General features: G+C 43.7%; 4 protein-coding genes across 4 annotated transcripts in view; all 4 read right to left on the reverse strand.

The window, feature by feature from the left end:
* The window catches only part of LOC129513505 (protocadherin alpha-C2), a 143351-nt gene that overhangs the window by 106784 nt on the left and 13929 nt on the right, over positions 1–22638 (reverse strand). The gene's annotated exons all lie outside the window — the stretch shown is intronic.
* LOC129513506 (protocadherin alpha-12-like) lies at positions 1871–4265 on the reverse strand. The gene has a single exon (XM_055331564.1). It carries the CDS (start codon positions 4259–4261, stop codon positions 1871–1873), a length of 2391 nt encoding a protein of 796 aa, XP_055187539.1. The 5' UTR covers positions 4262–4265.
* On the reverse strand, positions 7275–12007 carry LOC129513556 (protocadherin alpha-11-like). Its single transcript, XM_055331681.1, is given in 2 exon segments — positions 7275–7340; positions 9608–12007. Coding segments are annotated over 2 exon segments (2466 nt in total).
* On the reverse strand, positions 12118–21469 carry LOC129513557 (protocadherin alpha-10-like). Its single transcript, XM_055331682.1, has 2 exons — positions 19073–21469; positions 12118–12249 (listed from the first exon to the last, which is right to left on the reverse strand). The coding sequence occupies exons 1-2, from the start codon at positions 21467–21469 to the stop codon at positions 12118–12120; spliced, it is 2529 nt and encodes an 842-aa protein (XP_055187657.1).

Raw genomic sequence — 22638 nt, forward strand, 5'->3', positions numbered from 1 at the left:
CTGCTTCTCTCTCTGTGTGTGACTATCATATAAATAAATTTAAAAAAAGTATTTAACATAACTTTACTCTTTTTTTAATTTTTTTTAATTTTTTTTATTTATTTATGATAGAGAGAGACAGAGAGAGGCAGAGACATAGGCAGAGGGAGAAGCAGGCTCCATGCACCAGGAGCCTGATGTGGGATTCGATCCCGGGTCTTCCAGGATCGCGCCCTGGGCCAAAGGCAGGCGCTAAACCACTGCGCCACCCAGGGATCCCAACATAACTTTACTCTTACCTGAGAACAGCCTCTTGATTCCTTCTGGTTGTTCTTGTCTATCAAGCTCTACCTTATTTCCCTTTTCTCTCCATCTAACCTAGACTACATAGTCAACTATGTAAATTATGTCAAACATCCTCAAAGCACTCACCCACTTATATTACTCCTCAAACATTTTCTTTAGCTTCCAATACACAATATAACTGTTCATTTTCTCTCTCTCACTGAGCTTCTCCATTTAAGGATGTCACTTGCCATGATCACTATATTCTCTACAAGTTTACTCACACATTTACCTTGATTTGGGCTTTCAAATGAATTCCTAATTAACTCTTTCCTCCTGCATACAGAGATTCTTCTATATTTTCTTCTCTCTGTTCTCAAATCCCCAACCTCATTTCCACCATTTTATTCTCAGAAAATTTACCCAGAGAGATAAGTAATCAAATATGAACTTGATAGCTCTTCTAATACCAACATTTTTCTTTCCCTACTAAGGAAAGTTGTTTTTTTTTTTTCTAAGTAAGCTCCACTTTGGAGCTCATGACCGTAAGATCAAGACCTGAACTGAGATGGAGTCATATGCTTTACCGACTGAGCCACCTAGGTGCCCCCATATCTTTCATCTTCAACCCTTTAAAAACATTTTTTAATTCATTTGAGAGAAAGATATTGAGCTAGAGAGAGACAGCATGAGCAGGGGGAGGGGGAGGGAAGGAAGACACTGAGCAGGGCTCAATCCTAAGACCCTTAGATAAGGACTTGAATCAAAGGTAGACCCTTAACTGCTTAACTGACTGAGCCACCTAGGCACCCCAAGGCTGGTTTATTATAAGGTTTATTTTTAAGTAATCTCTACATCCAACATGGGGCTCCTACTCACAACCCTGCTATCAAGAGTAGCATACATAGTCCACTCACTAAAACAGCTAGGTGCCCCATGGCTAATTTGGTGTTTAGATGAGATGATGCAATTAAAGATCATAGCACAGGTCCTAGAAAATAACAGGAGATTGATTTTATGTAAATAATGATAGTAAGTAACCAATCTCACTTAAAAGAAAAAGGCACTCCGTGTGAACAATAACAAAATTATTCCTTAGAATTAATAACATAATTTTATTATTATAATATCTGAAGGACATTGTGCTGAAATTAAAGTGGTGACCAGGAGGATATTTTACAAGCTTATGTATATAAGGAACAGTAAAGGAATTCAGTTCATGGTGTTTGAAAACTATTTGTACTCTGATCATGATATTAAGTTCAAACTTAAGAGTTATCAAACACCTATGCAGTTTTTACTCTTATGTACTAATATTTTTCAAGGCTAATAATTCATACAGGAGAAATGACAGAACAAGACAGTTTAAAATGTGGTGATCCATAACCACCATTTCATCTACACATATCACTAATACATGAAAGTTCAAGTGAACTTTCAAAGGAAAGTTTCAATGAACATGATATACACAAAAAGTTCAAAATAACCAAGAATGATCATACCACAGAAGATGTTCTCTGGTTCAAAAGATAACATGAAGAAAAAAGAAAGGATGTATTTATACCCTAATAAAAAGCTATGAAAGGAAACAAATATTTAAATGATATTAATGACTTACTTCACTGGAAGTATTTAAACAAACTTCTGACTGTGGAAGGCTGGGGCTGAAGGCCATGAGGTCGGCCTTGGGCGGGCCCTCCCCAGAGCACACCCTCTGCCGCCTCTGCTGCGAGTACGACCAGCTCCCCACCGCGCTGGAGCACACCAGCGTGGGCTTCCCCGGCCCGCACGCGCCCTCGCTGGGCGGCGCCGAGCACCGCAGCGCCGTGGACAGCAGCAGCGTGAGCACCAACAGGCTGGACACCGCGCAGATGGCGACGATCAGGTACACGTTGACGTCCACCAGCGCCGCGCCCGCGCCCGCGCCCGCGCCCGCGCCGCCCGCCAACACCCGCGACGACGGCCTGGGCGCCTGGCCGCTCTCCACCAGCGACAGCAGCACAGTGGCCGTGGCCGTCAGCGCCGGCTCGCCGTGGTCCTTCACCAGCACCAGCAGGCGCTGGCGCGGCGCGTCCGCCTCGTCCAGGGCGCGCGTCGTGCTGATCTCGCCCGTGTACAGCGCCACGCGGAACGGGCTGCGCGCGCCCCCCGCCGCCGGCTGCAGCTCGTACGACAGCCACGCGTTGTAGCCCGAGTCCGCGTCCACCGCGCGCACCTTGGCCACCACGTGGCCCGCGCCCACCGCCCGCGACACCGACTCGCTCAGCGCGCCGCCCCCGCCGCGCGCCCCGGGCAGCGGCAGCAGCGCGGGCGCGTTGTCGTTCTCGTCCAGCACGAACACCTGCAGCGTCACGTTGCTGCCCAGGGGAGGCACGCCCGCGTCGCGCGCGCTCACTTGGAACTGCAGCAGCTCCAGCTCCTCGTGGTCCAGCGGCTGCAGCGCGTACACCTTGCCGCTCTCCGCGTGCACCGACACGTAGCTCGACAGCGCGCGCTCGCCCACGCGCCGCTCCACCAGCGAGTAGGACACCAGCGCGTTCTCCTGCGCGTCGGCGTCGCGCGCCGACACCGTGAAGATGTGGCAGCCGGGCGGGTTGTTCTCCTTCACGAACACCGTGTACTCGGGCTGCGCGAATGCCGGCGCGTTGTCGTTCACGTCGGCCACCTCCACGGACACGCTGGCCGTGGCCGACAGCGAAGGCGAGCCTCCGTCGCGTGCGGTCACTACCAGAGCGTAGTTCGCCACGCTCTCTCTGTCCAGGGCGCTGTCCAGCACCAGCGAATAGTAATTCTTGAAGGTGGACACCAGCTTGAAGGGGCCTTGGGGTGCTAGTGAGCAGGTCACCTGCCCGTTGGCGCCAGAGTCACGGTCGGACACGCTGATCAAGGCGATGACGGTGCCCACATGAGCATCCTCTCTCATGGGGAGCGACAACGAAGTGATCATAACTTCAGGGGTATTGTCATTCAGGTCCAGAACTTCCACTAGGACTGTACAGTGACCTGCCATAGAAGGAATCCCCTTATCAACGGCGTTAACCTGAATTTCGTACTCAATATTCTCTTCAAAATCCAATTTCCCGTACATTCTGATTTCACCTGTTTCTGGATTTATTGTAAAGGTGCATTTCTCACTCACTGGCAAAATCAGTCTGATTCCATAGGAAATTTCTTTATTCACCCCTTCGTCTAGATCAGAAGCGTTTAGCTGAATCACTCTCGTGCCATTTGGGACATTTTCAAACAGCGCTACTTTATAGCCAGGCTTACCAAACTCCGGAGCGTTGTCATTCACATCCAGAATGCTTATTTTAATTTGAACAGATCCTGTTAGCTCGGGTTTACCGCCATCCTGGGAGGTCAGCAATATATTAAGTTCTGGAGTTTCCTCTCTATCCAATGACTTCCGTAGAACTAGTTCAGGCAATATACTTTTATCATTTTTCGTTATTATTTTAAGAGTAAAATATTCATTTAGACCTAACGTATAGGTCAGAAGAGAGTTTACGCCAATATCCGCATCGAAAGCGCCCTCTAGAGGAAAATGAGAATCCAGAGGTGCAGATTCAGAAATCAGTACCTTTTGTTCTCCTTCTCTGAACACCGGCGGGTTGTCGTTAATGTCCCTCACCTCCACCTCCACATGGAAAACCTGCAGCGGCCTGTCCACGATCACCTCCAGGTGGATGCTGCACTCCGCGCTCCGCCCGCACAGCTCCTCGCGGTCGATCCGAGAATTCACAAACAAAATGCCATTTGGCAGATTTACCTCTAAAAGGTGCCGGCGGCCTTTGGACGCCACCCGGAATTGGCGGGGCACCAGCTCGGTCAGCTCCAGCCCGAGGTCTTGCGCAATGCGGCCCACAAGGGTGCCGTGTTTAGCCTCCTCCGGGACCGAGTAGTGGACTTGGCCGCTCCCGGGTTCCCAAACTGCGAGGAGCAGAAGCGAGAGCAGCAGTCGCGGGGCTCCTGGGCCTCCTCTCCAGGAAAACACCATTGTAGTTAACAAGACCTCTGAGGTGGGACTGTTGGTTTTAAGGGATCGCTCATCTGCGAGCCTTTATGAGTATGGAGTCAATCCTATTCTGTCAATGGGTGGAATCTGGGCGCGGAGACAAAATTTTTCCTTTTCACCTTCTGAGTGTACAGCGACATCATGTGACTGATTATGTAAGTACAAGAAAGATCCTGAGGTTCTTTTTGGTTTAGCCATTTTCTGGAACACTTAAAATTTTTTGACTTTTGGATATTTTCATAGATTGTAAATGCCTTTTTATTTAATGTATATAATATTAGTAACAAAGCACAATCATTTCCATTATGCTGCAGTTTTTAAAATACTCTGCTTCAGAGTCTATCATAAAACAATCATTGAAATACAGGGTGTCAGAAGCTACTCTTTGGCTATCATGGAGAATAAAATGAATAATATGCATCACCCTTGACCTTATTTTGCTTATAATTCACACTTGTTGCCACTTTTATCCTTCATGAGCACTTCATTGTAGGACTTTAGGAGAAACTCAAGAACTCCCACACTTAGTAAAAAAGAAAAACAAAAAACCCAACTAAAGTATTTCTATTAACTGAGTATTTCACTCATACAAATTATTTTATTCATACTTCTGTTGGATATAAAAATACGTCATATATATGGAACATATTGTTTTTGGTTCCTTGATGCTTAAATGTGATGACTTTTCTTAAAATTGCTCTCATTCCTATAACATGTTAAAATGAGGCCTGGCTACAGATCCTGCAGGAGGAAAGCATTTTCATGTAACATGTTGAATCAAAGCCTCTAAATTTCACAATATTCTAAAGTGGCTGTGAAGCCCTAATACAAAATAGTTCTGTGAGATATTTTGAAGCCCAGTGTCACTGACTAAAATCAAAAGAATATAAACTTCACAATGAGGGCAGCCCCCGTGGCGCAGCGGTTTAGCACCGCCTGCAGCCTGAGGTGTGATCCTGGAGACCCAGGATCAAGTCCCACGTCCGGCTCCCTACATCCCACGTCTGGCTCCCTGCTTCTCCCTCTGCCTGTGTCTCTGCCTCTGTGTGTGTGTGTGTGTGTGTGTGTGTGTGTGTGTGTCTATGAATAAATAAATAAAATCTTAAAAAAATAAACGTCAAAATGAACTTTTGGTTTCCCTTTAAATTTTCCCTTTCAGGCCAGTTAGCAGTCACTTAAAATCTGCTTCTCTTCAGAAAATCAGAATGGTGACTGTAAGGTATGAGAGAATCAAAGGACTTTTCATAATTTTATTAATTAAGATCAGCTTTAGGGGAAAACAAAACACAGAGAAGATGCCATAGCTAGTTGTGCCACAGCTAGTTATAAATACAGAGTTTATAAGCTCATTAAAATTCAAGTCAAGGGCAGCCCCGGTGGCGCAGCGGTTTAGCGCCGCCTGCAGCCTAGGGCGTGATCCTGGAGACCCTGGGTCGAGTCCCACGTCAGGCTTTCTGCCTGGAACCTGCTTCTCCCTCTGCCTGTGTCTCTGCCTCTCTCTCTGTGTGTCTCTATGAATAAATAAATAAATAAATAAATAAATAAATAAATAATCTTTAAAAAAATAAAATTCAAGTCAAAATCTTTAAATCAACGATTTGTCACCATTCCTTTTGCATAAAATAACAAGGGGAACTGTGATAAGAAATCTTTATAGAATCATTACATAATAACCAACGATGGTTCTACAAGTATAAGATAACTTGAATTGGGGCAGCCTGGGTGGCTCAGCGATTTGGCGCCTCCTTCAGCCCAGGGCCTGATCCTAGAGGCCCAGGATTGAGTCCCATGTCAGGCTCCCTGCATGGAGCCTGCTTCTCCCTCTGCCTGTATCTCTGCCTCTCACTCTTTCTGTGTCTCTCATGAATAAATAAATAAAATATTTTTTAAAAATAAATAAATAAAATATTTTTAAAAAATAAGATAACTTGAATCAACTATAAAACTGGCTTTTAAGTAATCAAAAAAAACATTTGAATTTTGATGTTATTGGACTATTTAAATTGTCTGATATCACTAACATGCTTCTTCATTTTCTATCATCTGTTTTCAAAAAAATCAATGTACAATGATTACTAAGAAACTTTATTGAAGAAGTAATGTGCTATGTAGTCCTCACACGCTGTTAGACATAATTAAATTACTTAAACAGATAGGAACATCTAAAATTAGCTCAATACTTAAACAATTGAACTAGAAAATGCTTGAAATTATAATTTTAGGGCAGCCTGGGTGGCTCAGCGGTTTAGCGCCACCTTCAGCCCAGGGCCTGATCCTTAGCGCCCCGGGATTGGGTCCCATGGCAGGCTCCCTGCATGGAGCCTGCTTCTCCCTCTGCTTGTGTCTTTACCTCTCTCTCCCTCTCTCATGAATAAATAAATAAAATCTTTTTAAAAATTATAATTTTACACCATTGAATGTAATCCTGGAATTAAGTATAAACGACACAAAATCTGCAGAAAATAGCCCACATAATTTGGAATTATCTAAAAATGTGCATCAACCACTTATGTACTGTAAAAGTAATAATTTGCAAAATTTTTAACATGTGCTTAAGACATTCCAGTATCTTTATTTATTAAATCTAGATGGTCTTCAGTCATTCTAGGAACTTCATTTGGAGATGGATAATAATGTGTGCCTTATCTAACATTCACATTTATTATGTTTACAGTTTCATAAATGATGTGATGGCTTAATCTTTTAAGTCTAAAGCATTTTGCATTTTAATTTGGCTGCCTACTATAGAATAAAGAAATTTTAGCCTCTAATTTTAAGGGGAGAATAGCCACATACAAATGTTCATCAAATTCTGAAAGAAGTGACTCTGCCACTATACAAATAGCTAGAAGAATGACTTAAGGGTAAATGACCTTTTGTAGAATCATCAGATGTGATTATAGCACATGGAAAGAAAATTTCACAAACACCAGGAATAAAGAATTTAAAGACAGGAAATTTAAAATGCAAGATGAGTGAAATAATAATTTTCAGTTCACTTTAATAGACTTAACATTTTCCTTTCTAGATGAACCCACAAAACTTAAGGAAGACTGCCAACTAGTATATGTTGAAGATATTATAAGCTTATATGTTTGTCTTCACCAAGTTTGAAGACTTGGGTGAGTAATATAAATAACTTTATTTGCCTAGTAAACTGTGTAAGCATAAACCTGGGAGTTCTGTTTGTTGTAGATAAATCTGTACCCATTACATGCAATAAAATCAATAAAACTTTTAGTTACATAATTTCAGTGAAACCAGCCTACAACAATACAAGACTGAATTTTTTGACTGCGAATAATATGAAAACAACTTGTATCCAGAAATGGACTTTCAAGTCTATGGTCATCTAATCTTTTGACAAAGCAGGAAAGAATATCCAATTTGGAAAAAGGACAGTTTCTTCAATAAATGGTGTTGGGAAAATTGGAGAGCCACATGTAGAAGAATGAAACTGAACCATTCTCTTACACCATACACAAAGATAAATTAAAAATAGATAAAAGATCTAAATGTGAGACAGGAATCCATCAAAATCCTAGAGGAGAACATAGGCAACAACTTTTTTGAACTTGTCCACAGCAACTTCTTGCTAGACATGTCTATAAAGGCAAGGGAAATTAAAGCAATAACAAACTATTGGGTTTTCATCAAGATAAAAAGCTCCTGCTTTTTATCAGCAGCAAAGGAAACAGTCAACAAAACTAAAAGGCAACCTTCAGAATGGGAGAAGATATTTGAAAATGACATATCAGATAAAGGGCTAGCATTCAATATCTATAAAGAATTCATCAGACTCAACACCCAAAAAACAAACAGTCCAGTCCAGAAATGGGCAGAAGACATGAACAGACATTTCTCCAAAGAAGACCTACCCATGGCCAACAAGCACATTAAAAATGCTCCACATCACTTGTCATCAGGGAAATACAAATCAAAACCACAATGAGATACCATTTTATACCAATGTTAAATGTCTAACAAGACAGGAAACAACAGATGTTGGTGAGGACATGGAGAAAGGGGAACCCTCTTGCACCATTGGTGGGAATGCCAGCTGGTGCAGCCACTCTGGAAAACAGTGTAGAGGTTCCTCAAGAAGTTAAAAATAGAGCTACCCTATGACCCAACAATGGCACTACTGGGTATTTACCCCAAAGATACAGATGTAGTGAAACAATATGACACCTGCACCCCAATGTTCATAGCAGCAAGGTCCACAATAGCCAAACTGTGGAAGAGGCCAAGATGTCCTTTGACAGATAAATGAATAAAGATGTGATGTATATATACATATATGCAATGGAATATTACTCAGCCATCAGAAAGGATGAATACCTACCATTTACATTGACGTGGATGGAACTGAAGGGTATTAGGCTGAGTGAAATAAGTCAATCAGAGAAAGACAATTATCATACGGTTTCACTCATATGTGGAATGTAAAGAAAGGGACTATAAGTGAAAAGGGAGAAACTTAAAAATTAAATTAAACTAAATTAAAAATTAGAGAGGAAAATGAACCATGAGAGACTCCTGATTCTGGGAAACAAACAAAGGGTTGCAGAAGGGGAGGTGGTTCCGGGATGGGATAACTGGGTGATGAGCACAAAGGAGGGCATATGTGATGAGCACCAGATGATATACTACATGTTCACAAATTGAATTTAAATTAAAAATACGATAAAAAAGAAAACAGAAAACAGGTTTTATTTTATCAGTTGAGGCAAAACTAAAGATTATTTAATGGACAATAAATGTACAATCCATGTTTAACACTACAGAAAAAAAGGCAAATCTTTTCAGACATAATGAAGAGACAGTTCAAACTTCGATACAAGACTGAAATAACAACAACAAAAAAGACAGAAATAGCACAAGTGAAGTGATCTAACAATGTGAAAATATTAATGCAAAACGCTGTTAAAAGACAAAAAGGATGAATAAATTGAAATATCCATAGTAATTATCTATAGTGAGGATTAGGGAAGAAATAAAGTGATCCAGGTACTTCATGGAAAATTAGAAATTGTATCTAATAAAGCGATGACAGGAGAGTGGTTCTTTCATCTTTTAACATTTTCTACCAAACATTAGGAGAAATAGGGCATTTGTTGGCTAAAAAAACCTGATTTTTCTCATGATTAAACTTGGATTTTTATCTTTTCGCATTTCACTAACAGAAATTGTTCTCTAAAACATTTATACTCGTTTAAAACATTAATACCCAAAATACAGAGTATTCCTTAAAATATTCAATGAAATATAATGGATTGTTTAAAATTTAACGTAGACTTCAAAAGAAGAGGAATCTATAGAACTCACCTGCCCAGGGTGATTTGATCCTGCCTCCTGCCTTTCCCCTCCGACTTCTCCATGCAGGCCCCGAGGCAGGCTGGGGCTGAAGGCCATGAGGTCGGCCTTGGGCGGGCCCTCCCCAGAGCACACCCTCTGCCGCCTCTGCTGCGAGTACGACCAGCTCCCCACCGCGCTGGAGCACACCAGCGTGGGCTTCCCCGGCCCGCACGCGCCCTCGCTGGGCGGCGCCGAGCACCGCAGCGCCGTGGACAGCAGCAGCGTGAGCACCAACAGGCTGGACACCGCGCAGATGGCGACGATCAGGTACACGTTGACGTCCACCAGCGCCGCGCCCGCGCCCGCGCCCGCGCCGCCCGCCAACACCCGCGACGAAGGCCTGGGCGCCTGGCCGCTCTCCACCAGCGACAGCAGCACAGTGGCCGTGGCCGTCAGCGCCGGCTCGCCGTGGTCCTTCACCAGCACCAGCAGGCGCTGGCGCGGCGCGTCCGCCTCGTCCAGGGCGCGCGTCGTGCTGATCTCGCCCGTGTACAGCGCCACGCGGAACGGGCTGCGCGCGCCCCCCGCCGCCGGCTGCAGCTCGTACGACAGCCACGCGTTGTAGCCCGAGTCCGCGTCCACCGCGCGCACCTTGGCCACCACGTGGCCCGCGCCCACCGCCCGCGACACCGGCTCGCTCAGCGCGCCGCCCCCGCCGCGCGCCCCGGGCAGCGGCAGCAGCGCGGGCGCGTTGTCGTTCTCGTCCAGCACGAACACCTGCAGCGTCACGTTGCTGCCCAGGGGAGGCACGCCCGCGTCGCGCGCGCTCACTTGGAACTGCAGCAGCTCCAGCTCCTCGTGGTCCAGCGGCTGCAGCGCGTACACCTTGCCGCTCTCCGCGTGCACCGACACGTAGCTCGACAGCGCGCGCTCGCCCACGCGCCGCTCCACCAGCGAGTAGGACACCAGCGCGTTCTCCTGCGCGTCGGCGTCGCGCGCCGACACCGTGAAGATGTGGCAGCCGGGCGGGTTGTTCTCCTTCACGAACACCGTGTACTCGGGCTGCGCGAATGCCGGCGCGTTGTCGTTCACGTCGGCCACCTCCACGGACACGCTGGCCGTGGCCGACAGCGAAGGCGAGCCTCCGTCGCGTGCGGTCACTACCAGAGCGTAGTTCGCCACGCTCTCTCTGTCCAGGGCGCTGTCCAGCACCAGCGAATAGTAATTCTTGAAGGTGGACACCAGCTTGAAGGGGCCTTGGGGTGCTAGTGAGCAGGTCACCTGCCCGTTGGCGCCAGAGTCACGGTCGGATACGCTGATTAGGGCGACGACCGTGCTGGGCTGAGCGTCCTCTGGTACTGGGAGAGACAGGGAAGTTATGGTGACTTCAGGGGCGTTATCATTCGCGTCTAAGATTTCTATCCAGACTGTACAATGACCTGCCATTGAGGGATTCCCTTTATCTGTGGCCTGTACTTCAATTTCATAAAACTTGTTTTCTTCATAATCTAAAGTTCCATTGACCCTCACTTCTCCGTTATTTTCATCTAGTGTAAATAAGAGTTTTCCATTGGGCTTAATTGATATCAAGGAGTAGGTTACCTCACCATTGACTCCTTCATCTGGATCTGTGGCGTTTAGCTTTATTACAAAAGTTTCTTTAGCTGCGTTTTCCGTCAGTTTCACCTTGTATTCTGATTGCTCAAATTCCGGATCATTGTCGTTAATATCCAAGACGTGGACGAAAAGCTGAATGGTGTCAGTGAGCTCCGGTTTTCCCCCATCTGCAGCGGTCAGTAGCAAATTAAATTCTGGAGTTTTCTCTCGATCCAGATACTTCTTTAATTTAAGCGACAGTCTTTTAGTCTGCTTATTTTGTGTTGGTAATTCTAAAGAAAAATACTCATTGTGACTTAGTCTGTAGGTCAATAGAGCATTTTCTCCTATATCCGCATCAGAAGCTCCCTCTAGAGGAAAATAAGAGTCGGGTTGCTTAGATTCAGGAATCAGCAGTTTTTGTTCTCTGAGAGAGAACAGCGGCGGATTGTCGTTAATGTCCTTCACCTCCACCTCCACATGGAAAACCTGCAGCGGCCTGTCCACGATCACCTCCAGGTGGATGCTGCACTCCAGAGTCCTCCCACACAGCTCCTCCCGGTCGATCCGAGAATTCACAAACAAAATGCCATTCTGCAGATTTACCTCCAGAAGGTCCCCGTGGCCTTTGGACGCCAGTCGGAAAAGGCGCGGCACCAGCTCCGCCAGCTCCAGCCCCAGGTCCTGGGCGATGCGACCCACGAAGGTGCCGTGTTTGGCCTCCTCCGGGACCGAGTAGCGGACCTGGCCGCTCGCGGGCTCCCAGACTGCGAGGAGCAGAACCGAGAGCAGCAGACGCCGAGTGCCCAATCCCCTTCTTTGAAAGCCGAACATCGCATAAGACTTTGACTTCCAAAATAAGGTTCTTTACACTCTCAGTACCAGAGACTCCGGTTTGGGGTTGAAAATCTGGCTGAATTTTTTGAGAAGTTTCAAAGAATCCTTTAATGGTAGCGTTCGGCGTGATTGAGGCGTTTTCGTATGGGGCGTTTCTGGCTGTTCAGACAGACCCTGGAAAGAACTATTTCCACCGAGTAAAGAGCGACACCTTGCGCCTGAATAGTGAGTACTGTACACTACATCGTACACTTAAAGGAAAAATATAATTAAATTCACGTATTTCATTTTATTATATACTAAAAGCAATATTTCCAAAGTGCTTACTGAGGGAACACTCTTATTATAAGTCATATTGAAACTGATGTTATGTGGGAAATGATCTTTTATTCTTAACATGAAATTTTTGTTCCTATGTTTGAAGTTCTACAATTCTTCTCTTACATATCCACATAATATACAGCTTAATTCTGCAGGTAGCCTTATGAAAAACTAGGGTTAAACATTTCCTAAAGATATTGTTTCTAAAAAAAAAAAGATATTGTTTCTAGGGGCATCCCGGGTGGCTCAGTGGTTTACCCCGCCTTCAGCCCAGGGCCTGATCCTGGAGACCCAGGATTGAGTCCCGCTTTGGGCTCCCGGTAGGGAGCCTGCTTCTCCCTCTCTCTCTCTGTGTGATTGTCATAAATAAATAAAAATAAATAAATAAAAAATATTTAAAATTGAAATGCTACCAAATTTGAATTGTTCGACTTCTAATTTCTCTTGCTACTTTGGCTTCTAGGAAACTCAAAGACACATTTGAGGGCTTTTTTAAGGTTATTTATTTATTTATTCATGAGAGAGAGAGAGAGAGAGAGAGAGAGAGAGAGGCAGAGGGAGAAGCAGGCTCCAAGCAGGGAGCCCGATGTGGACTCCATTCCAGGTCTCCAGGATCACACCTTGGGCTGAAGGTGGCGCTAAACCACTGGGCCACCAGGGCTGCCCAACATTTGAGGTTTTAATAACAACTCTAGGTTATGCGTGTTATCTATGTGCATTTGCCTTCTTTCCTATCTATTTTCTTTAGTTCTAATTCTTTTTTGTTATTTACATTTAATTGCATTTTTGTTAGAAGCAATTTTATATCCACTGAAAAACAAAAATATAATTTCAAACTTAGTTTTTAATACATAGAATTCACAATGGAAAAGTTTTGAATGTAGATGAAATTTATATTTGGCACACATGATTTATCAGGTAAGTTGCACTGCTAACAGTATAATATGAGGTATCAAAATGATACTTTTTGATGGTGTCAATGATATGGAAGAAGGTGTCTTTCAATTATAAAATAAATTTTATTATAATTCAATGAAATAAATGTCACCATAAAAATGGATGTGCCATATTGGCCTTTCTAAGTCATCAATGTTGGTTTTTGTTTATCTGTCAAGATATATTCATGAAAATAGCTGACTTTTCTTTTTCATTCGCCTTACAAATGTTTATTAAGCACCTCTGAGTACCTGGCACAGGAGAGGATTAAAGAGACAATACATAGGAAATTCCATTAGAGAGAGCAAGGCCTGAGCAGGGAAGGCTTAATTATCATATTAAAGAATTGGAGTTGACCTTTTTTAAAATTTTTTTATTTATTTATGATAGTCACACACACACACACAGAGAGAGAGAGAGAGAGAGAGAGAGAGAGAGAGAGAGAGGCAGAGACATAAGCAGAGGGAGAAGCAGGCTCCATGCACCGGGAGCCTGACATGGGATTTGATCCCGGGTCTCCAGGATTGCGCCCTGGGCCAAAGGCAGGCGCCAAACCACTGCGCCACCCAGGTATCCCTGGAGTTGACCTTAAGGGCACTGGAGAGCCATTGGATGTGCTGGAGCAAAAAAGTAAGGTAAGATTTCAGACGGCTGAGACTGGCCAGATACTCAAGGCCAGTTTGAAGGGGAGAAGACCAGAAGCCAGGAGACCAGCAGGGAGCTGTTGTAGCATTGTAGGTGTGACCTGAGGTGGGCTAGCACAGAGCAGAATTTCCAGGACACAGTAGGCACTCAATAATGGTTGAATGTCCTGTTTCTTGTTGAAAGAATTCTGGGTTTGAGACCATAAGTTCATCCAAAACTGGGGAAAGGATTTCTAATGATACCTCCTCTAAATGCCTAATACTGTGTTAAATATATATATAGAAAATAATCAGGGCAGCCCCGGTGGCTCAGCGGTTTAGCACCACCTGCAGCCCAGGGTGTGACCCTGGAGTCCCCAGATAAAGTCCCATGTCAGGCTCCCTGCATGGAGCCTGCTTCTCCCTCTGCTGTGTCTCTGCCTCTCTCTCTCTCTCTCTCTCTCATGAATAAATAAATAAGAAGTCTTTTTTTAAAAAAAAGGAAAAACTTTAAAAAAGAAAATAATCAAACAAAGCAACCAAGTAGCAAATGACCTTAATGTTTGTAGAAATTTAATTTCATAAAATATCAAGTAGAAAATGGGAATTGTTGATATGAATTATTATTGCCTGAAGATGTAATTTGGTTATATGTCCTTTGTCTTTTCACATAGCCTTGGATTTAAAGTGTCAAAAGAGGATACAGTGGAAGTTAGAAGTACAGAGTGATTTAGAATAAATATCACTCTAGCTTGAGTATTTAGTTGTGTGATTTTGATTATCCATCTTCAGTTTGAAAATATAGAAATGGCATATGAAAAATTACTAGTATAATTATGTTAGTATTTTCCTTTATCTTGAGTACACACACATACACCATAGTTAATTTCAGATCTTGTTCCATTTTTTTTCAAATTTACTCTTTTCCCCATATTATCATCCTGCTAGAACCCTTAGTAAATTCTTTCTTAAAAAACTATTAAGGATGGGCAGCCCAGGTGGCTGAGCAGTTTAGTGCCACCTTCGGCCCAGGGCATGATCCTGGGGTCCCTGGGATCCAGTCCTACATTAGGCTCCCTGGGTGGAACCTGCTTTTCCTTCTGCCTGTGTCTCTGTGCCTCTCTCTTTCTCTCTCTCTCTCTCTCATGAATAAATAAATAAAATCTTTTTTAAAAAGCTATTAAGGTATGCAGACTTGGCACTTTTTATAACACTGAATTATCTTCTGCATCTGTGAAACAATCAGTTATAAGGTCCTCTAATCAAAATATAACATTAGATTACACTAACAGTAGACTTAACATACTATCTGAAGCCTGTCAGATTTATTTTAGAGGAAAAGGAAGGAAGAGATCTCCAAATGCTCCATTACAGAAATTAGGAATTGAGGTGTTACCTGCAGTATGGAGTCCTCAAAGGTAGACAGAGGGATGAACATCAGAAAGTTTGCCCAAGACATATAATATTATATGTCTGCATTAAAACTAGATGTTAATTTAGCAATTACTTTCCAGTAATATGGTATGTTTTGAGTATATGAAAGGACACCTGGATGAACACCAAGTCATAAAAGAGTTTGATATATTGTATAAGCCAATGGCCCATCTTCTGCATTTTGGCTCTGATATTTCAGATACCACCATCTCAACTAGTCCAAATAAGAGAAATTGTGTTATCTTTGAACTCATCTTTGGGGATAAACTTGAGATCTGGCAATAAGCTAATGCCAAGAAGTTCACATCAATACCGTCATTTTTTAAATATTTTATTTATTTATTCCTGAGAGAGACGGAGAGAGGCAGAGACATAGGCAGAGGGAGAAGCAGGCTTACTGTGGGGAGCCCAATGCAGGACTTAATTCCAGGACCCCAGGATCACAACCTGAGCCAAAAGCAGATGCTCAACCACTGAGCCACCCAGGCGCCCCACATCAATATCATTAATTAACATTGACTTTGTAAAATTGAAACACTGAGGAACTTTGTGCCTGACCTTTACTAAATAAATCTGGTTAGTCTTTTTAAAAAAGATTTATTTATTTAAGCTTGAGAGCGCAGGGGGAGGTATAGAGGGAGAGAATCTCAAACTGACTCCATGATGATCATGGAGCCCAACACAGGGCTCCAGGAGAGGCTCCACAAGAGGCCCCAAAAGGCTGGATCCCATGACGGGGAAGATCCCAACCACAGATGAAACCAAAAGCCAGACAGTGAGCTGACTCAGCCACCCAGGCACCCCAATCTGGTTAATTTTAGTTTTAACTGTATGTCCTGCTAGTCATATAATAGAGTGCATGGTTTAATATTCTATTAGTCCTCATCATAGAGCATAACAGGACTAGTAATATTATTGAAATGCAAAACAGAGAAACAAATCTTGAAACCATTCTTGGAAACTCAGGAGGTTCTTTAAAATCAATAAGTTAGAAGTACCAACATTGTATTAACAAAATTATAGGATATGCTTATTGATTGATGTTTATTCTTTGCTCTCACAGCTTATTGAAGTATACAGTTATTTGATCATAGATCATCTGACCAGTCAGCACAAATCTCACAGGCAACAATAAGACTGAAGCAAACTGAATTCTGAAATAGCTACACACACACTCAAAAGATTTCATGAGGAATATATAGCTTTAAAGCTGTTTTTGAAGTAAGCAACTTTGGAAACACTTATTGAATCCTTTGTTGATATCCAGGACCCTGGAAAGAATCATATTACCACTTATATTTGCCCAAAACATTACCCTTATTCACAACATAAAAAGGACAGGGTCATTTTCGTATTTGTTATTTGGTTTTGGTGTTCTGGTAGAATGTTGCAGATCAGTCTTCTGGGTTTTCTCATATATTAAATGATTCTTCTTACTTATACTACTTCCAAACAATGAATACACAGTCCTTAACAATGACAGCTCTTCATTATATACTGATTGAATGATGTAAATACCTATTTCAATGTGGCATTAGAAAAATGATAATAATGTTCATGAACTCTACTGAGAAAAAAATCACTTAACATAAAAATCTCAATTCTTATCTCAATTATGGCACTGTACAAAATTAACTATGAGGATAATCATGGAGTTTTTCTTAAGCAAAACGGAAAGGAGGATTCACCTGTATATACTTTCTGCTTGGTTTTCCTAGCCGAACTATGCCTGATCAGAGAAAACAATTAGTGTAGAAAACTTTACAGTGTATAAAAGAATGGTTCTGGGCTAAAAGATATGTATTTGAATATCATCTTTATCATGGACTGGATGGATGGCAGTAGACAAAGGAGAAAAATATCTTACCATCTCTTAGCTCAACTTTAACATTTGGATAGTGAGGGGTGCCTCGGTGCATCAGTCAGCTAAATATCTGCCTTCAGCTCAGGTCTGAGCCCAGGGTCCTAGGATAGAGCCCCATGTCAGGCTCCCTGATCAGTGGGAAATCTGCTGTTTCCTATCCCTCCCCCAGTTCATGCTCATCCTCTCAATCATCCTTTCTCTCAAATAAATAAAATCCTTTAAAAATATAAAATTTGGATAGTGACATGTAGTTTACAAGTTGATATAAGGGGTTAAATAAAATTATGTATTTTAAGTTCTTCACACAATGTCTAATAAACAGAAATAGTTCAAATAGTAATGGTTTATTTATAGTTAGTGACTGTTCTTATTTTAATTTGTAGATATGGATGAAAAGAATTTCAGTATGATAAACTAGGGCATGGTTTTCCTTTTCAGAAAATTTCCTAATGTTCATCTTCATGGAAATCATCCTCTTTTTGTGGCTAGAAAATTGCCACTAAAAAAAAGAAAAAGAAAAAAGAAAGAAAATTGCCACTAATGTCTTCTTAGCACTCCTATTAACTTTACCCTATCCATAACATGGTTCTCCACCACATGTAAATATATTATATATTAATTTATTTCTCCATGCCAATACAGTAAAGTGTTTCTAACTTGTACACTGGAATAAATAAATAAATAAATAAATGTTCATATTAGTTGATTTACATGCTTATAGCTCTAAATATAAGTTCTCTGTGATCTCTTTAAAGAAAACAATTCACATGCATATAGCTTTGCGGCAAAAAAGAGTTTGCATCAAGTGTATTTAAAGTATACAATATTATATTGTGAAATGCCATCAACATCACCACTGCCAAATGGAAATGACTTTATAGATATTCCAAGGTTGTTTGCTTAAGCTATTTACATCAATGCCATTTCAAAGACCTTGAAATAGTGGCTTGGTAGACACACAGGCAGCAGGACCATATTTCCCCATATATGGGAAGATTCTCTTAAACACAAAACACAAAGAAGAGTGAATTTTCCTACTCTACCCTAAAATATTTCCATACAGCCTCACAATGGGTACCATGAATGGAAGAAACATAAATATGATCAAATATCAAATAAATCTTCCAAATAAAAAAAGGAAATCAATGAATTAATCTGAAAGAGAGCAGCACTAGATTCAACACGCAATTAGCAAAGCTGAAATTATGCTAGGAAATAAGGAAAAATATAGTTTATCTGAAGCACCTTATCCCAAAGGTAAGGCTGAAACTAAATCCAGTATCTCAAAGAAGATTGTAAAGAAACAAAATTGTTTATAAAAGGAAGCCACCTCAACAGCGCATGCCCATTAATAATAAATAAATTTATAGTTTATAGGACGGTAATAATTCAAACACATTTCAAACTCAAAATAACTAAATTATGAAGTTCTGCATTACGTTATAGAAATTTTTAATACATGAACATAATGAGTAGAGGACACCATTAGAAAAAGAAAATGAATAAAAAGAATGAACTTGCTCCACAATTGAGAACTAGAAGATTTAAGCTTTGCCTACATTCTCCATTTCCCATCAGTGATCCTTGGCTCCTTTCCCTCATGACTTAGCCTGCTTCATTTACAGAAAGCTTTAGCTATTTCATTATTGCTTTTATTACAACTATTATTTTTTCCAGCAAATAAATAATGTTCCTGGTGTGTTCATGAAGACTTTAGTGAAAAGTAATAAAAATGGCTAGACTTCTAGTGTGCTTTAAAATAAGCTATCCCAAGAAAACAAAGCAAAAACAAATAAATGGAGCAATCAACTTACAGTAATATCACTGAACATACTCTGCGATTGACCTCTGGAATTAAATACATTCCAGAATTACTGTACTCACCTCATTCCGGAAAATCTGTTGTTCTCCACTATCTCCAGAACCTGAAGCAGGAGGAACACTGGGGCTGAAGGCCATGAGGTCGGCCTTGGGCGGGCCCTCCCCAGAGCACACCCTCTGCCGCCTCTGCTGCGAGTACGACCAGCTCCCCACCGCGCTGGAGCACACCAGCGTGGGCTTCCCCGGCCCGCACGCGCCCTCGCTGGGCGGCGCCGAGCACCGCAGCGCCGTGGACAGCAGCAGCGTGAGCACCAACAGGCTGGACACCGCGCAGATGGCGACGATCAGGTACACGTTGACGTCCACCAGCGCCGCGCCCGCGCCCGCGCCCGCGCCCGCGCCGCCCGCCAACACCCGCGACGACGGCCTGGGCGCCTGGCCGCTCTCCACCAGCGACAGCAGCACAGTGGCCGTGGCCGTCAGCGCCGGCTCGCCGTGGTCCTTCACCAGCACCAGCAGGCGCTGGCGCGGCGCGTCCGCCTCGTCCAGGGCGCGCGTCGTGCTGATCTCGCCCGTGTACAGCGCCACGCGGAACGGGCTGCGCGCGCCCCCCGCCGCCGGCTGCAGCTCGTACGACAGCCACGCGTTGTAGCCCGAGTCCGCGTCCACCGCGCGCACCTTGGCCACCACGTGGCCCGCGCCCACCGCCCGCGACACCGGCTCGCTCAGCGCGCCGCCCCCGCCGCGCGCCCCGGGCAGCGGCAGCAGCGCGGGCGCGTTGTCGTTCTCGTCCAGCACGAACACCTGCAGCGTCACGTTGCTGCCCAGGGGAGGCACGCCCGCGTCGCGCGCGCTCACTTGGAACTGCAGCAGCTCCAGCTCCTCGTGGTCCAGCGGCTGCAGCGCGTACACCTTGCCGCTCTCCGCGTGCACCGACACGTAGCTCGACAGCGCGCGCTCGCCCACGCGCCGCTCCACCAGCGAGTAGGACACCAGCGCGTTCTCCTGCGCGTCGGCGTCGCGCGCCGACACCGTGAAGATGTGGCAGCCGGGCGGGTTGTTCTCCTTCACGAACACCGTGTACTCGGGCTGCGCGAATGCCGGCGCGTTGTCGTTCACGTCGGCCACCTCCACGGACACGCTGGCCGTGGCCGACAGCGAAGGCGAGCCTCCGTCGCGTGCGGTCACTACCAGAGCGTAGTTCGCCACGCTCTCTCTGTCCAGGGCGCTGTCCAGCACCAGCGAATAGTAATTCTTGAAGGTGGACACCAGCTTGAAGGGGCCTTGGGGTGCTAGTGAGCAGGTCACCTGCCCGTTGGCGCCAGAGTCACGGTCAGTTACACTGATTAGGGCAATGACAGTCCCTAGTGTAGCATCCTCTGGAACAGACAATGATAGTGACGTCACTAGTAACTCCGGAACATTATCATTAATATCCAAGATTTCTATCAAGACCGTGCAGTGACCAAACATCGGGGGATTTCCTTTGTCAACTGCTTCTATTTGAAGTTTCCATAATTTGGTTTCTTCAAAATCTATTTTTCCGTTTACTTTTATTTCTCCACTGGCTGAATCTATGTGGAAAAAGTCTTCTGTATTAGAGGAGACATCAGTTGCAAAGGAATAAAGAATATGGCTGTTTGAACCTTCATCCAAATCTGAGGCGTTAAGTTTAATAACCAGTGTACCGTTTCTCGAATTCTCCAATAATTTTACACGATCGACAGCTTTGTCAAACACTGGGGCGTTGTCATTTACATCCAGCACTGTGATGTGTAACTCTGTGGTACCTGTCAGCTCGGGCTTTCCCCCATCAGTTGCTTTGAGCACCAAGAGAAGCTCTGAAGCGACCTCCCTGTCTAAAGGTTTTTTTAGCACTAGTTGGAGTGGTTTTACCTGGTCATCGTTGGTGGGTACTTCCAGAGAGAAATACTCATTGGGGCTCAGTCTGTAAGTCAGAAGAGCATTGGCCCCGATGTCTGCATCAGAGGCGCCCTCTAGTGAAAAATGAGAGTCAAGAGCTGTAGTTTCAGAAATAAACAATTTTTTTCGTGATGCTGGGAACACAGGCGGATTGTCGTTAATGTCCTTCACCTCCACCTCCACATGGAAAACCTGCAGCGGCCTGTCCACGATCACCTCCAGGTGGATGCTGCACTCCAGAGTCCTCCCACACAGCTCCTCGCGGTCGATCCGAGAATTCACAAACAAAATGCCATTCTGCAGATTTACCTCCAGAAGGTCCCCATGGCCTATGGACGCCACCCGGAACAAGCGTGGCACCAGCTCCACCAGCTCCAGCCCCAGGTCCTGGGCGATGCGACCCACGAAGGTGCCGTGTTTGGCCTCCTCCGGGACCGAGTAGCGGACCTGGCCGCTCTCGGCTTCCAACGCTGCAAGGAGCAGAACCGAGAGCAGCAAATGCTTGGTTCCCTGGCCACCTGGTCCAGAAGCTAACATCCTGCTTTGCTTCTGGTTAATAAAGCAATATTTCATGAGCGGAAAGGGGTAGTCCTTTTAGATCTTTCTTTTGAGTCTTTGTTCCTGAGATCCCGATTGATCTTAACAACATAGATATATACAGTGTTTAAAACACCGGAACAGTGGAGATTCTTTCTGGTCCGTGAATAATCGCAATTTTCTTCTGTTTAAAGAATCCTCTCCTTGGAGAACAACGACATCCTGTGGCTCAAAATGGAAGTGCGTTGGTGTGTATACTATTTTTCCACTTCTATTGATTCTCTCCTAATTCCTTCATATATTGGTCCATATTTTACTTTGTAGACTTTTAATTCTTTATACGTTCCTTGTGTGTGACCACTAGCTCTTTAAAGGTGGTTTCTGTCTTACAATTTAGAATCCTAAGAAGAGTTTTTACCTTGGACATAGACATCTAAGAATGTACTACTGGACCAACTATATTCATGTATATAAACATGAAAATCCATATTTGTAGGTTACTAGTGATGCTGTGTTTTTTAGACTTTCAGAAATTGATCATTTTGGAATGGGCTTTTATTAAGTTTACTCCATTGCTAACACTATCATTCTTATTGCTTAATCCTTACAGTATGTTAAATTATTCAAAACATTTAATTCAACTGTGCAGAGAACAACTCAATATGCAAGTTTTCTAAGTTACTGCCTCAACATAATGGTCTTTAAAATCAATGCTGATATGCAAGCTATTTATCAGTTTATTCAAAGATTTATTTTCTTTGATGTTAATGAATTTACCAAGTACTGACTCCTAGAAATACAAGGCATATTTATCTTTGGCTCATTTTAAAGCTTTTTCAATTATTGTGTCTGCTCAGAGTGAATGTCATAGTTTCCATCCTGAAGGATAACTTATATTTGCTTTATATCCACTACTATTTGAAAACAAATTCTTTCTAACCTACCCCCAACAAAACCACTGAATCAGGAATTCAAGTTATTTTTGTCTGTTTGTTTATACTCATTTTATGCCAGAATTGGTTTCCAGAGACTAGAGCATAAAAATCATACTAAATCGGGATCCCTGGGTGGCGCAGCGGTTTAGCGCCTGCCTTTGGCCCAGGGCGCGATCCTGGAGACCCGGGATTGAATCCCACGTCGGGCTCCCGGTGCATGGAGCCTGCTTCTCC

This window comes from Nyctereutes procyonoides, unplaced genomic scaffold (genome assembly GCF_905146905.1).
Source record: "Nyctereutes procyonoides isolate TBG_1078 unplaced genomic scaffold, NYPRO_anot_genome, whole genome shotgun sequence".
NCBI lineage: Eukaryota > Metazoa > Chordata > Mammalia > Carnivora > Canidae > Nyctereutes > Nyctereutes procyonoides.

Bases quoted from the DNA above. Each gene is read 5' to 3' on its own strand.
- LOC129513506 (XM_055331564.1), bottom strand. From the start codon at position 4,261: ATGGTGTTTTCCTGGAGAGGAGGCCCAGGAGCCCCGCGACTGCTGCTC.
- LOC129513557 (XM_055331682.1), bottom strand. From the start codon at position 21,469: ATGTTAGCTTCTGGACCAGGTGGCCAGGGAACCAAGCATTTGCTGCTC. The intron at 12,250-19,072 runs GTGAGTACAGTA...TGTACGATGTAG, and splicing joins AACAGATTTTCCGGAATGAG to TGTACAGTACTCACTATTCA.